The 16,806-nt window shown below is 40.8% G+C and overlaps 1 protein-coding gene across 1 annotated transcript in view; it reads right to left on the reverse strand.

Annotated features, from left to right (window-relative positions):
- Positions 1–1,900: 1,900 nt before the first annotated feature.
- The window catches only part of LOC138295418 (clusterin-like), a 122,830-nt gene continuing 107,924 nt past the window's right edge, over positions 1,901–16,806 (reverse strand). Inside the window, exons 8-9 of the mRNA XM_069233708.1 lie at positions 5,512–5,690; positions 1,901–2,130 (exon numbers count right to left, since the gene is read on the reverse strand). Of these exons, the coding sequence (XP_069089809.1) occupies positions 2,121–2,130; positions 5,512–5,690 (189 nt within the window). The 3' untranslated portion in view covers positions 1,901–2,120. The remainder of the gene's footprint in view (positions 2,131–5,511; positions 5,691–16,806) is intronic.

Genomic DNA, 16,806 nt, shown 5'->3' on the forward strand with positions numbered 1-16,806 from the left:
GGGTCCACTCCATGTCCCTAACATCGTTATCAGAAGTTGTGTTTGGAGAAGAGGGTGGAGTAGTCCTTTTTCTTGCTGAAGATCTGGGAGCCATTGATTCTAAAAGAGGAGGTTCTTGCTCGGCAGGAAGCTCAACCTCCTGTTCTGCTCCAACTCTGGGAAGATCCATCATGTGAGTGGAATGAATTATTATGCTGGTTTGAGGAGAGAGAAATGTGGTTTTGGGCAGATAGTTTTGGATATATTAGGAGCTATTATTCTACCTGAGGGTATTGCTATGAATGATCAGAAGAAAAATGGAAGATTGTCTATGCTTGTGTACCAGCTTGCTTTTAACACTGCTGACGCCTTAACACAGATCAGTTCTGAAGTAATGGCAATACGAACAATTATATTGCAAAATTGTGTAGTGCTAAATATTCTCCCCCTGAAGGAAGGTGGTGTTTGAAGGGTTTTTGGGGTCATGGAATGTTGCACGTCCAAACCTGAAAACAGTATGGTATTTATGCATATGCTCGAAATATTACTAATGTTTCTCATGAAATCTAAGCTTTGGAAGAGCATGGCTAGTTGGAAACAGTATGTTCCTTGGTTATTGAGACAGGAAAGGCATTTAGCAAGGTTTGTGAACTGGTCAATGGTTTGGGAAGTGTTTTGTTTAGGCTGTTTTAACACCTGTAATTATTGTATTGTACTGTTATTTCTAAACTGGTGATGCAAAGAGAAAAGAAGACTGTCAAAAAGAAAGCAGTAAGAATTTGAGATGTAGGATACACAATATTGAGATCACAGTCAGCTGAAATTGACGGAAAAATCAACCCGAGAAAAGCAGAAAGTGATGCAAGCTGTTATAATCTTTAGATTACTTAAATTAATTATGAGTTTTTGTGATTTTAGAATAGTCGAGGGGGGATATGTTAGGGATTTTTGTAGTCTGTTGTAGTTTTACACTTGATTAACATCTGTACACACTGATATAGTATTATTGTTTTTAAAACAAATGTCCTATGACATGTAGAAGTGCACTTTCCATACCATTGCTAGACTTCAATTTGGGCCTTGCAGCCATCTTGCTTAAAATGGATGTTTTCCCTGTTTTACCCCTGCACATTTCACTGTTAGTTATATCTGCAGCAAACAGTCAAGCAGAGTTATGTTTCTTTATTTCCACTGGCATTGTTCTTACTGTTATCAAGGGAATCTTCCCAGCCTTGTTGTAAAACTGTAACTTACTCCAAGATATTTCCATTATCTCACTGTACCCTATTTGTACACTACGGCTTCCTGTTGTTCATGTATATCCTTTGGTCTACCAGTTCAGGATGATGTTAGCATAGAGTGGGCAGAATCAATACTTATGTAGTGGAATAGTTCTTAGGTATGAAGGTAATATGACATTTAATAAAACTGTGTTCTGATTTGCTAATAAGATGCACTTTTAGCTCACACCATAAACATTACCCCCTTAATTTGGGGGGTAAATCAGGGGACTGTCCAATTCTCCTGAAGATGCTGTCCATTTCCCTTTTGATTTTGCTGCCCACTTGGAGCTTAGAACATTTTTGATTTTGCACTACTATGTAATGCTCTATTTGCTGGGAGCCTTCATAACAATTACTCTGTACTGCAACTTGTGAATTTTGTAATAAAATCCTTGCTGATCTAGAATTTAGTTACGGAGTGGATGCTTTGCCTAACTGGCTATATTTTTATATGTTGGGATGTGCCATACCTTGGGAACACACTGCCTCATGAAACCGAGATTTAACACAGTCTCCCATACATCAATCCATAGGCATTGTCTTGCTGTAAAGTTTTGGGCAACAAGAATTGCGCGGGACCCTGCGCCCACATCCAGCACAAAGTAACACTATACCAATCACACACTGACAAACCAGTATACATTTTTGACATTCTTTATTGGTTTACTTTGCTTTTGGTCCCTAACACTAAACACCAGTTTGTAAATAGGATTGTTACTGCAGATGCCAAAGTTTCAGTAGCTGTAGGGTCTGTTCTTACTTCAGGAAACTATGCGATGGGCTTTAAAGCACTGGTGTCTTCAGGTCACTATTGGGTGTGGACTGATGAAGTCTTCAGGATCCTACATGACTGAAGCACTATGCCTCACTGGAAAAGGAAAAACAAGGAAGCAAGAAATATGATTAAAATATGTTGTGATTATCCTCAAATTCAACACATATTTGTCATGCAAAGAAGAAGCAAAGAAGAATCACATTAACATTCTGCATCCCAAAGCCAACCTCGCGCAAAGCTGACCATAACAATATGATAATGTTTACGAAGTGATATATTAGATTTATCTGCTGCAAAAGGTAATGAAAAACACACTGGTCCCTAGTGACAATACGTTTGATGGAAAGAAACAAATGGCAAATATGATTTATTTAAAGGAGTTTATGAAAAAACTATTTCAAGACACATACTGGCGCAGTAAATACTGGTGCAAAACAAACATGCTCAGCGCTCCCTTTTGAGGTGATATACTCAAGTGACAAATCATGATCAACAAGTGTATCAACAAACGCAAGAACAGCACAGTCCATTACATCAAGTTCTCAACAATCATATAGGGCTCGTGTTTTTACAGTTGACGGCATGTCGATCCCAATATAAATGATCATCATCAGGACTCCGCAAGATACAATGAGCCTGAGAGAGAGATTATGATGGATAACAGTTGCCAATGGAGGGTGCCCCTTGTCACAAGCCTCAAGAACAGACTGGCATGCAATGGCCTGTGCTGCAAATATTCTGGATATCCATCGGGGGTGCCAATGAGTCTGCCCTGGGGAGCATGGTCGGCTCTAGCCCTTGAAAACTTGTTGTCCCAACAGGACTTCATTCTGCCAGTCAGTGCTACCGGTGCTTCCCCCAGTTTTGGGCTAGTTCAAGCTCCATGAAGGAATCCAGCACTCAACTTGGAACCCAGTCTCCATGCGCCAAACATGCACTATTGCCTGATTCAAATTTGTTTGTGAATTAAATGAAATATTTAAGTTGTGTATTTGTTTGAGGAATGTTGGTTTCCCTCTTTTTGTGTATGTTTGGCCGGGTCCCTGGATTCCAATAATAACTCAGAGACGGGGCCCAGATTTCAATAATAATTAAGTATCGATCCACAGAAGTCAAAAGGTTAAGAGCCACTGTAAACAGTATTTAAAAGATGTGCTTAGGACATGGATGGACCTAATTTCAGTTCATGGATTTTCCTCTATTGTAAACTGCTTCTTGTATGAAGGAGATGCAGTGCATGTGGAATTAAGTACTATTTATGTCATTAAGATGTATTTAAGGTAAGAGGAGCAACATCTTGAACAGGATTCTTGCTCATTATCAACCAGCGACTTATTTACATTCAACTCAAATTCCAAATATGCACCTACATTAGAGCTCACATGCACACATTCCACATTCCATTCCATTCTCTTTCTTTTACTTTCAATAACACATGTATATACCAACACCACATGCCACCAGTCAAACAAAACTCACCCAATAATAGTGCTGACATTCAGCAACAACAGAACTACAACTATCCTAAAACGAATTTGACAAAAAGCTTTGGTACTCAACTTACTAGTGCAATGCGTGTAACGACCTGTCCAGACCAGCAAACTGAGGGAACTATAAGCACAAATACTACAACAACTCCAACATTGGACCACTAGTTACGTCTCACTCAGATGCATTTCCTAATAAAGGTGGAACTTCACTAGATAAAGGATCCGGATGAACTGCCCAAGGAAGTCACCTGATTACGTAATGTCCCTTTACATCAAAAAATACATTGTTGTCATCCCCTTTTCCCCTCAACATCCTCTGATCTCCTTCCATTACAAGTATCACGACAAAGACACTATGATTAAATTCCACACCTTACTGCTGCTGCTTACATGCTGACTGTGTAAGGCTTTAATCCTACCACTTTATGTGGGTTTAGAACGATTTGGTAACCCTGTTTCAACAAATCCTAGTTACTTTATTCTGACTTACTCTCTGACTACAATACTTCCCATCATTATCACTTCTCCAATAAACAGGTCTCCTCACTCTCTTGATACTCCTTACCATGCCCCCTCATCTCCTCATTTTTCCATACAAGCTCCTTTTCCTTTTCTCTGTTAATAAGCCACCACAGAACCAATCTAGCATCATTCTTATGCACTCTGAACAATTCCAATGGAGTGTGGCCATTTACAGCATTTTTAAAAGTTTTATAGGACCACAAAGTAGTTTGTAAAGACTTCCTCCAACAAATGATCAATTTGTGTACCAGGTGAGTACCATCTTGGTTCAACTTTAAAATTATATTAAAATGTTTCACATGACCATTGGGCTCTGGGTCATACAATGGTAACTGAGACTCGTCAAATATCTGTAATTTTTTCTGATGTAAATTGTATTCAACTTTCAGAAATGCTTTCTTCTGGTAAGCTATCTCAACAAAAGAGATGTGGCCTAGAGACTAGAGCTGTTGACGTTGGAACCTGGGGAAATAGGGTTTATATCTGGGCATTGATGCTTGACTCAACATTGTGTGATTACAGGCAAATTATGTAATCTCCTGAGTCTAAAAAATGTGAAATAGAGTGTGTGAATTGTATTTGTGTAATGCCCACTTGCTGTACATGATCTTGTAGATAATTTCCCACTCCCCCAAGTAATGAACAGCAGTTATTTGTGTCATAGCTAGGTTTGCACTATGTTAATACCCATACATGCATACATTCTCTAAAAAACCAACAACATTGGTGTTGATGCTGCCAACGGTCTATACCTCAGGCCATTTTGAATAGTCGGCAATGAGAACAACTGCTTATGACTCACTCGAAAAGAACATGAAAATCATTCATGAAATCAACTGCCAACTTATTCCACTGCCTGTCCTGCTCTGGGCTGTAGATTTACTTCCTCATGCAGTCAAAACAGCTTCTCTATTTACTGCAAACTTTGTCAATGGCCGGACAATTGTTGGCATTCACGTAACGATTTGTACTTCCACATCTATAGCAACTAAAATCCTGTATTCTATCCTGGACGACCTTGCTAGCCTTTGATACTAGCTCTTGACCCACTCCTATAGCATACACCTGCTACCTTCCACCATATTGAGAAAGGCAAGTATGTCTTTAACACGTAGTCACGCCAAAAGAGCACATATAAGTGGTATATAAATCCCAGTGCAATACCATATATGACTATACTGCCCAGCTACATGGTGTGTATCATGTCCATTTCTGTAAAATATTTTATACAGTCTTTAAGGATCATAGTCAAGGGGTTGATGGCAACAGTTGAGGCAAAGGGGTTGTATTCACTTTTTAAGACGTGTTATGGTTCACATTTCCCTACTTTCCTATTCTAGTTGTGCAACTTTTATTTAATTTTAGGACTATATGAAAGTACCATGTTTTAAACAAGTATGGAGGCAAGCCAAGAAAAACCCTGACTCCTTCAGTCTACTGTAAACATACAAGTGGAACTTACATGCTATGTTCCTTCTTCTTGAATTGCTTCAGAGCTTCACGTGCCACAAGCTCAGACAGGGCAGGATCTTCCAATGAGATTGTTCCTGGAATTGTGAAGGTGAAGGGTTCGGAGTCGAACAGCTGGGCTGTCACAGTGGTACTGGGAGGGCCATCCTGATCACCAGATTTCAAACTTATCTGTGGAGGGAAAAAGGACCACAGTAACTAGGATGTCCGGGTGCATGGACAGGGATATTCAGAGCAGCATAAAAAAAGGATATTATCTTAATAACTGAAGAAATATTAAGTGTGCTAAAAGTCAATGACAAGCTTTGCTCAAAGTTTACTTCACTGGGGATGTTCAGGACACACACACAGGCTGGAGGGCAACAGACCACTGGTCGTACTCACTGGAAGGAAAAGGCAGGTGTGCATGACTATAGGGAGCAGGTGAGAATGTTCAGATTTCAGGAGGTATATATCCTAATAGGTAAACCTCTGAGGACAAGGTTTAGGGAACATGAGTATAGGACAGACTAAATGTAGGTAGATTAGTGATATTAGGAGAGGGGTGTCAGGCAGTGGAATCAAAACATTGTGGAAAGGTTGGTTCTTTTTCTTCTGAAAATGCAAAGGGGCGGAAAGTCTCAGCAACAGGAAACCCTATTCCTGTGTATTTGCCTACTCCACAAAAACCTAATCAAATGAAGTCATCTTGGAAGCAAAGGAAGGTGTGTTTCCTTGTACAGTCCTTTTAAATCTTAAGGTACACAATGTATGTAATGCTTTCTTGTATCTATTCTGGGTTTTTTCTAAGTTTAAAGGTGGCAGTTAGATTTTATACAATCTGGTAGGTTGACCTGATGGAGTAGCTTTAAAGTGATGTGATTTCCTTGAATTTCCTCTGCCTAGTGAGGGAACAGTCAGCTATGTGCAGAACAGCTTTCCCGAAAGCTGCAAAGATATCTTGAGGGCCAGTGAATAGGGCACTGTCCACTTTGATGTGGAAAAGAAGGAGTGTTTCCATTATCAGGCGGACGTTGGTGGGAGGCAGGAAAGGCTTGACTCTATGGAAGATAGTCAGTGGGCACCATTCTGTCTGGGACCTTACTCACAAGGTTATTGGGAGGTTATCATAAAGAGACATTGAGTATGAGGTGAGGCAGGGAGCGAAGCCACTGAGATTCATTTTGGAAAATTATGTTTTATTCTGGGTCTCAAGGGTGCAGTCATTGATGAGAACAACAATGTTTCTTCTACACCAGCTTTAAACAGTGTTATTTACTTTTAATGTTTTCATGCCTCTCAAAAACAAATTGCTTCTAGACAATTTCTAGAAAGAGGAATAGGCATAAGAGCTACAGTAGACCGAAGAATACAAAATATATTTTATTGGGCACAAAGATCCTCTGTTTGAAAAACAAAGGATTGTACGGACATCGAAAATATATTAGATCATGTTGGACTCCATAATTTCAGGACCTGTATTCAAATCCTCACACTCAATTTGTATTTCAGATTTGCCATCTAGAGAACTTGTAGTCTAGAACCCAAGGCTTATCCCACGGTCCACAGCAGTATACCAGTATTGTTTTCTTAAGTTATTCCAGAGTCAATCTATGGAGACATTCATGTCTGTCTAAAAGGGGAATGTTGTCAAATATGACTCTTCCACTTTTAACTACTGTTAGCACAGGTGTATTAATAAAAATATTTGTATTCAGAATACTGGATTTGCGTAGAAATGTAATAATGTAAAAATAATGCACATATTTGAAAATGTGATTACGATGAGTGGCCGTCAATGTTAACGAAGTGTAATAATTAATGAGTTTTAACATGAAATGCTGAATATATGTTAGCCTAATGTAGTAATGCGTCATAATTAGGGTTATGTATTAATTACGTGTTTTATTAATTGTCGGCCTTAACTTAGCGAGTGTCTTGGCCTAGTCTGCCAGGCCTCATGTCAAGCTGTATTTCTTAGAGTTTAATAAAATTGCTGATCAAGTGAGTTAAACTGTGGTTTTCCATTTTGCATTGTTAAACGTGCTCATAGCTGAAGCTTTCTCATGCGAAACGATCGCTAGTAAAAGTTGTTCCTGCTAATGTAACATTTTATGTGTAATACATGTGAGACTTACTCTCAGGACGAGAACAATGAAGGCACTGAATGGAGTATAAGATGCAACAATATTGTTACCTGACAAGCCGGATGGTGAGGACATTGAAGGACAACCAATCAACAATGTGTGAAAGGAGAAATAATAGAATTCATAGATTTGGAATCTAAATGTAATTGGATAAAGTGTGAACATGTGATTAACTGACCAATAGGGAATTAGGGGAGAGTTTAGGTAACTGACTTAATGACACTACACAGTGAGAAGACATCCATTCTTTTCAGACATTCTGCCCATGCATTTTGCTAAGACCGCCTTAGCCCATTTTCTTGCTGACTAGAAGGTCGTTATTTTCTGGTGCGTCTTGACAAGAGACATGCTTAACTTTAATGATTAAAGACTTTGCGTTTTGTGAACTTTACTGATGAATCCTGATGCCTTGCTGATCGACTGATGTCCTGAGGACGAAGACTGGTTCTTCTTTGCTGATCCACCCAAGGATAGGTATACAATGTGATTATTATGCATATTTGCTTTTTCTTTCTAGGTACCAACTCCGTTGTTTTGATAGAGCTCTAGTTAGATGTTTTTCTAAATTTGTGTTACTAAATTGTTTTGCATGAAGCCCAACATCCTGATGCTAATTTGATGTTAGTTAAGGATTCTCACTAATGACTTATGAATAACAGGGACTAATGCTTGGTGAATTTCTCTGCTAAACTTCATGTATTTGACTTTCTCGAAGTAACTGACTTTACTATTGATTTGTGTCATAAAATGTGTTGTAGTTCCAGCTTGATCAGAGTGAGCTTTCTGCTGCTTTTGACAACCAGTATTGTTTCTGTACGTGTTTTATTTGATTTTGAGATTAATCTACATGGCATTAGCATTGTCAATATAGGGAAATAAATATTCTAACTTATTAAAAGGTGTGGTTATCCATGAGTGAAAGGTCATGGTGCGTGACAATTACGGACTCCATTGTTTATTGTTATTGATTGACGATTATTGACTATTGTGTATTGATTATTGATTGTGTATTGAAACTATGGTAAAAATATCTTAATTGCGAGTCAAGAGGTTCATCGACCTATACGCGCCCCTTGTAAGTATACTTATTAAGGTCAGACACGCTAACTGAAAATGGTAGGGAGTTTGCGTACTCCAAATGAAGTTGTAGAAGGAGTGTGTATACTCTGAGGAAGAGAGTAGGGAAGTCGTCGAACTTCATATGTGTGTGGTGCTTTGTGCTCAAAAATTGTCCACTTGGTTGTTGATGTATGGACCCTGCCTGGTCTAAGACTCCGGAGTATTTTGAAAAGTGTATGAGACACTTGGTTTCATGTTGTAATTTGTCTGGTTTAGTAGGTTGATCAGGCGTAGTCAACAAGTCAGAGTGTGAGTCAAAGTGAGTGAAATAAATTTTTGACTGAGATTTGGCGAGTTCTATGTGCACCGGGACAGACCCATTGATCAGTTGAAGGTAAAATTTGCGGGTCGAATTTTGCTTGTGAATCTGGGAGACCAAGAAAGAAGGAGTAGCTGTAAGTGCGGGAAGAGTCGTCAGTGAAAAATCTGTAAGGTTTCTGAAGTGAGTGTGTCACCTTTCCTGTAGTAAACCAGCAGATTTGTTTTGGGTTTTGGATTAGTGCTTGCAATATATTGCATTAGTTTTTGTGTGAATTGGAGTTTAGGAGGACAAGCTGCAAGACTTTGTCAGCTGAGGAACGTGTGAGTGTGACGTCATTGGAGCCGCGCTGGGATAGGTCAGTTAGTGAGAAGGGTCACACACGGATTGGCAGCCATCCGTGAGAGGCAATTGGTTGAGAACGTAGGTGAAAGGAATCTTGGGATTAAAAGTAACTTCCTGAATTGATTTTGAATAATAAAAAGGTAGAAAAGATGACACTTTTCAAGGCTTTAAAAATCGCCCTAAGGGGAGATACATATATTACAGCAAGTGTAGGCGAGGCTACACCACCAGAAGGTACACAGGCTTACATTGTAATGGAAGAGAAGGGTGTCGCGCCATGTCTTTGGCTAAAGCAATGGTGCAAATTGACAGAAAAAGATGGGAACTTAGTTTTTCCTACAGATGGGAAGTTCAATTTGAGGATTTTGGAGCATTTATGGATGGTGCTATACTGTATGAATCAAAGCCACTTCTGAGCCCAGCATAGTTTGAGGCATTAGCGGTTAGGGAGCTAGTAGCCAGACAGCAGCAGCAACTAAAATTTGAGAGGAGGATGAGAAAAGTAGAGAAGACTCTAGCGGAGGCAAGATGGGACAGTGTTCAGAGAGTTTGGAGGATGGAGACTTTGCACGGAATTAAATTGTTTCCGGCAATTACGCAGGACAATGAAAAGGAAGGGAAGAAAGCTACTAGGAAGTCTACTAGAAGTCCGTCTCAGAGTAGGAACGCTAGGAAGTCTTCAACAGTGGAAGAAGAATCAGACAATGATGAGTTTATTACACAGTTATTGAGAGATCGCCCCCCACAATACACCGTACATGAGAGTGCTCCGAGTACCAGTACAGAACCGACAGCCCCGGCACAGGTTAATTGGACAGTGGGTCCAGTGGAGGTTAATGCTAACCTGACACAGAATGCAATGCAGAGTGGTCTTAATGTGCCTACTACTCCTATAGTGCAAAATCTGGTGCAACCGCCAAAGATTCAGAGAATTTATCCTGATGTGCCCATTATGGAAACAACTTCGAACTTAATGGTGCCCACCGAACAGGTGCTCCCAGGACCGATATTGGTTCAGACAGAACCAACTCCATTATTACTGCCCCAAGTACAGCCGCAGGTAATGTCGAGATTTACTCCAGTAACAGGGACACAGTCGGAGATGACTCCGATGATGAATCAGAATATGGGATTTATTCTCCCACAGAGTTGAAATGTCAGAACAGCTCCAGATGCAATATCGCTACCTATTACTCTTGGTCCAGCAGTACCATTATTTGTCCAGAAGAAACCGACTGTAGGTGAACAAAGAGCAATGCCTCAGAGTTTAATGAGGGGAGGTCATAATGAAGATGCTAGAGTAGTCTCTCCTGTGGGACAGATGTTTGACGGGTCAAGATCATTCTTAGAACTTAGTCCATTGGCAGCACTTCCATAAACTATGGCAGGGTCAAATGTTAGTCAGAGTTTGAAATTATTGACACCGCAGACCCCAAATACAGTTGCACAGCAGGTGCCACCAGTTCAAGCAAGTAGTGTTTCGCTACAAGGTTTGACAGCACAGCAGTTGACTGAATGGTTAGACAAACTTAATACCCCACAGAGTGCTTCTAAAGGAGAGGAGTACTTGAATTATGCTAGGTTAAGCATGGAAGCGGGTGAACACATTGAGGTAACAATGGGGTGAACAGGTTAGAATCCTACACAGAGGCAGAATTGAGATACTTGTGCCCGAAAATTACGAAAGAAGTGAGAAATGTGCATCAGAAATTAGCAGATTTGGCAGAGAAGTATGGCATAGAAATAGAGAAAACAAAGCATTTTGAAAAGGAGTTACAGACTAGATTTCAAGACTAAAGATTTCGAACGCATGAGATCTGCCGGAATTAAGGCACATCTTAAGGAATTGATTCAAAGTGCTCAGACATGGGGAACATTTGATAAATGGGAAGGCAGACGGGTGAAGAAAAGAGACAAGAGGAAAATAGATTCTGGAGCAGACTGCAGATGTACAGTAGAATAAAGATCCAGTAAAAATGTTGCCAATGAGAGAGATTCCAGGGGGGAATTTTGTTTAAGTCCCGTGGAGCAGAGGTGACATTCTATCATTTACAAATGATTATCCAAAATTGAGAGAAAAACCAGTTTAGTGGTATCAGCAGACAGACAGGTTTGTGAAACATGCAAAGTGCCTGTGGGATGACTTGAACACATTACTAGAGATAGTGCTTCCAGCTGATCTGTGGATCGAGTGTAAGAGGAGTGTAGATTGACCGACGAGCGAACCAGAGAGAGACAGACATACAGGTGCGCCGTCTCCTGAAGTAATGAATTATTACTATAAGGTGACTGAATTTTTGAAAATATTTCGCCCAAAAATATTGATTGGCAGAGGATTGACAGGACATCTCAGGAAGCAAAGGAATTGATACATTCGTACTATGAGAGATTTTTGCAGGCATTTAAACATTACAGCGGTACAGAATCAATTTAGACGAAAGACATGTTCCACTTTGTGTTCAGATTTGTGGAAGGGTTCAGACCTGAAATTGGGCAGATGATTAAGAGTCACTTGATTTGCTGGCAAGCTAAGCCAATTGATGAGGTGTTGCAGTATGCGAAATACTGTAGTGATGAGATTGAGTTGAAGCAGAAAAAGTTGAAAGAGAAGGCGATGGTGATGCAGATTAAAGCAGATCAGATGGGTTCAAGGGAATGTTCTGCAGGAGTTATCACAGCAGCAGCAGGGAAACATGATGTTTCAGCCCCAGATGTTTCAGCCCAACATGTTTCAGCCCCAGATGAGAGGTAGAACATTGGAAACGGGAGTGTCCAATGATGGTGCAGGAAAATGTCGTTCAGCAGAGCAATGACATCAATTCATTCCAGAATGTGAGAGGGCAGAGTAAGAGGTCCTCATCCAAATTTTCAGAATAATGTGCAAAATGTTTAGCCTATGCAGCAGGTGAAAATGCCTTGTGTGCAAATGACACAGATGCGGCCAGTGCAACATTAGGTTCCCATGGTACCTAGACAGCAAATTCAAATACCTCAGGCCCCGATGGAACAGCAACAGATGATGCTTTCTCAACAGGTTACAGGTCAGAGGTCTAACCAAAGTATTAACATAGTACACCAATTCCTGATACACAGTGAGAATGAAATAAATGATGAGTGGACGAGTAACAGTTCAGATGAGGAGCTATGTGTGCTTGTGACTTCCTTAGAGGTAGATCAAAGGGAACCCTATGTGAAGGGAAAGGTTATGGGTTACAGAGATTCATTCTTGGTTGACACAGGGGCTACATGCTCTACAGTCAGAAGTGCAGAAGTTCCAAATTTGCCTCTTTCTGGTAGAACAGTTTAGGTTGTGGGAGTAGCAAACAAATCCAATTACAGATCCAGTTCCAGTTGAGATTGGCAGTTTCCAGGGATTGCACAAATTCGTAGTCTGTGATTCAAGTCCAGTATCCCTACTGGGAAGAGACTTGCTGTGTAAAACGAAGGTTTGATTACTTGTTCTGCTAAATAGTGAGAATGAAGATGACTAAGTCTCAGAGACGGAGTGTGAAACTACAAGTGAAGAATATCCGTTGATTGAGTTCTTCCTGATGTTCACAGTGAAGAAGCTTCATCCTGATTTGCAGGGAACGGTTAAAGAGAAAGTGTGGGACCTGACAGGAAAAGAAGTAGGTTTTATCAAGGGAGTTGAGCCAGTTAAAGTTACTGTGAAGCCGAATGCAGTTTTTCCTCAACTTCCACAGAACTACATGCTGCAGGATGTCCTTATGAAGGTAGCTCAGATGATTGCGGACTTTGTGAAGCATGGTGTTTTGAAGGAGGTGTTGAGCACTCCATTTAATTCACCGATAATGGGTTTGAAGAAACCTTGTGGGAAAGTGCGAGTACTTCAGGATTTGAGAAAAATGAATGAGATAGTGGTCAAATGTTGCCCCGTGGTACCGAATCCAGCAGTGATAATGTTTCAGATTCCATGTGATGCTGAGTGGTTCACTGTCATCGACTTGTCACAAGCATTCTTTTCTGTGCCTCTTCATGAGGATAGTCAATTTCTCTTTTGTTTCAAATTCCTGGATCAAGTTTATTGCTGGTGTAGAATTCCTCAAGGGTTTTCAGAGTCACCTTCCATATTCAATCAGATCTTGAAAACGAATTTGGAGTCATTGGAATTGCCTTTCCAATCGACCTTGGTGCAGTACATTGACGACTTGCTGATTGCCTCTAAAACAAGGGACAAGTGCAAGTATGATATGATTGCCCTGTTGAACCATTTGGGAAAGAGTGGTCACAAAGTATCTCCGCTGAAATTGCAATACTATAAAAAAGTAGTGAGATATTTGGGTCACCAGATTCAGAAGGGTTCGAGAATATCTAGAGAAAGGATTACGCCCATACTGCAGATAAATCCCCCGACCACACAGAGATGTCAGGATTTTTCTAGGGATGGTAGCCTATTATCGCCAATGCATCCCAAATTTTTCAGTCATTTCGAGACCTTTGCAGAAGCTGACTCATAAGGAAGTCACTGATCCTATAGTGTTAGACCGGGATGAAATGAAAGCGTTCACTGAATTGAGAGAGTCTGTGCAAGGCTCCAGCGTTGGGTATGTCTGAATACACAAAACCTTTTCCATTGTTTTGTCATGAGCGTGATGCATGTTTTTTGTGTCTTGACACAGGTTCTTGGAGGTGTAAACCGCCCAATAGCATATTTTTCAGCTACTTTGGACCCAGTCGCAGCAGCCTTACCTGGTTGTTTGCGCGCAGTTGCAGCAGTTGGTCAAAGCCTTACTCAGTGTGAGGGCATTGTAATGGGACATCCCCTGACTGTAATGGTCCCTCACTCTATCGAGATTTTACGTGCAAGGACGAAAACACAATATTTGACTGGTGCGAGGTTGACCAAATATAAAACGAGCATTCTAGTTTCACCAAAAGTGTCATTGAAAAGATATACAGTGCTGAACCCGGCAACTTTACCTCCAAATGAAAATGTTGAAATTTAAAAGATCGAAGATGTAGAGCATGATTGTCTTGAAGTAACTGACTTGTGCACAAAACCGAGACCTGATATTAGAGATACCCAATTAGAAGAAAATGACCAAATTATCTTTGTTGATGGTTCTTGTCTAAGGGACAATGCAGGAGTACAGAGAGCAGAATATGCTGTGTGCACAAATACCAGTATCCTAGAAGCGTCTTGGCTTTGAGGAGTGTATTCTGCTCATGTAGCGGAACTGGTAGCCCTTAGAGCGTGCCATGTTTCTACTCAAATGAAAGTCACAATCTATATGGATAGCCAGTATGGATTTGGAATAGTCCATGATTGTGGCCAGTTGTGGTCACAGAGATGTTTCATGACCTCTTCTGGTTCACCAGTGAAGAATGGTGAGAGAATTATAGAATTGTTACAAGTTATCCAAATGCCTGAGGAAATTGCAGTGGTGAAATGCAGTGCACATCTGAAGTCGCATGGCTTTGTGTCCATGGGAAATGGATATGCGGATCAAGTCGCAAGATTTTGCGCATGGAACTGTATATCATTCAAAGACAAGTGGGAACTGTTATCTGAGGAAGATGACCAATGTACAAGCTATGCATTGAAAGTACTTGACACTTTGGAGGAATTGCAAATGTTGCAAAACAGAGCTGACAAGGAGGAAAAACGTTCCTGGAGCAAAATGAAATGTGTGCAAAGACAAGATGAATTGTGGGTTTCAGAAGAGGGTAAATTGGTTGTGCTAGATAGTATGTTGTCTCAAATGGCGAGGTACTATCATGGTCAAGCACATATTGGGAGGGATGCAATGATTTGATTGTTCACACATGATTGGTGTAACCCAAAATTTAGACAAGTTGCTGAAGCAGTTTTTCATTGTTGTAAGGGACAGTGGTTAATTTGAGCCACATTGGAAGAGCGGGAGGTCCATTCAGCAGAATGCAGATGGATTTCATTGAGATGCCTGTGTGTGGAGGTTTGAGATCCGTGTTGATGATTGTTTGCATCTTTAGTCACTGTATTGAAGCTTATGCTATACATAGAAATTATAGTCTCTCAGTAGCGAAATTGTTGCTTAGGGAACTGACACTGCGTTTCGGATTTCCGATCTCTTTAGAATCAGATAGGGGAAGTCCCTTCAACAATGAAGTAATTAAATTACTGTGTGCAGCATTGAACATTGAGCAGAAGTTGCATTGTAGTTACAGCCCTGAAGCATTAGGACTAGTGGAACAGATGAATGGTACATTGAAGTCAAGAGTTGCAAAGATGTGAGCATCTACAAATTTGAAATGGCCTGACGCATTGCCTTTAGTGTTTATGTCAATGAGAAACACACCAGACAGGAAGACAGGACTGTCGCCGCATGAGATCCTCATGGGCAGAGCAATGAGGTTGCCGGTGGTGCCTGCAAATGCACTTGTCAACATTACAGATGATATGGTGTTGGATTACTGTAAAGGTCTGGCTGATGTGGTTTGCTCATTCTCTCAGCAAGTGGAAGCTACCACACTGCCACCGATCCATGACCCAGGGCACAATCTGAGATCTGGAGACTGGGTTGTGGTCCGGAAACACGTAAAGAAAACGTGTTTGGAGCCTCGTTGGAAGGGCCTGTTTCAAGTAGTTTTGACAACTACCACAGCTGTAAAGTGTGCTGGAATTCAGAACTCGATTCATGCGAGTCACACGAAGAAAGTGGCATGTCCACTGGATCATGAAGAAGAGTTGTTGAGAGTACCAACAGCGAGAAAAGTCTCAGGGCCGGAAGGAGAAGAAAGGGGAACTGAGACGATCTGAGCTCGTACACGACGGTTCTGTCACTCCTGTGAGAGACGAAGGAGAAGACCTCTGGAAGGGTGACGGTGAGCCTATCTCAATTGATGCAGCAGGAGATCAGGAGAGCCTAGTCAGAGGAGAGCTTTGAGGTGGATCAAAGTCAATGTGATCTGACTCCTCCTGAACCTGCTGCAGGTCCGTAAGAGACAAAACCATGGAACAAGGAGAAGTTACAAGTTCAGCACTGAAGAGAACGCTGAAAAAGGGCCCACTGACAGGAGAAAAGTGTCCAGAATCACAAGCAAAGAAGAAAGAGGTAGTGGTTGAAACTACAATTGAGGAAGAAATAGACACGACAAGGAAAGAAGATTTGAGTGAAGGAGAGTTGCAAGGTGATCGAAAGTTGAAAAGAAAGAGTATAGCAAGTCGAAAAAACACAGGTCCTGAAAGGGCGTATGCAACTACAAGCGACTGGCAGCAAGAGTTTTTGTCTTTTTGTTTTGAACGAGACATTCCAGGTCAATATTTTGACACTAGAAGGAAGTTGGTGGACTGAACTGTTGAAACAATATGAGGAGAAATTTTTGAAAGAGAGACTGATGAAAGTAACCAGAAAAGACATTGATAACCTGATTTGACATTTTAAACCTGATTTTGACAAAGCTGCTAACAAATTTTGACAAGGGATCCTGGAAATGA

The sequence above is a fragment of the Pleurodeles waltl genome, chromosome 5, assembly GCF_031143425.1.
Source record: "Pleurodeles waltl isolate 20211129_DDA chromosome 5, aPleWal1.hap1.20221129, whole genome shotgun sequence".
NCBI lineage: Eukaryota > Metazoa > Chordata > Amphibia > Caudata > Salamandridae > Pleurodeles > Pleurodeles waltl.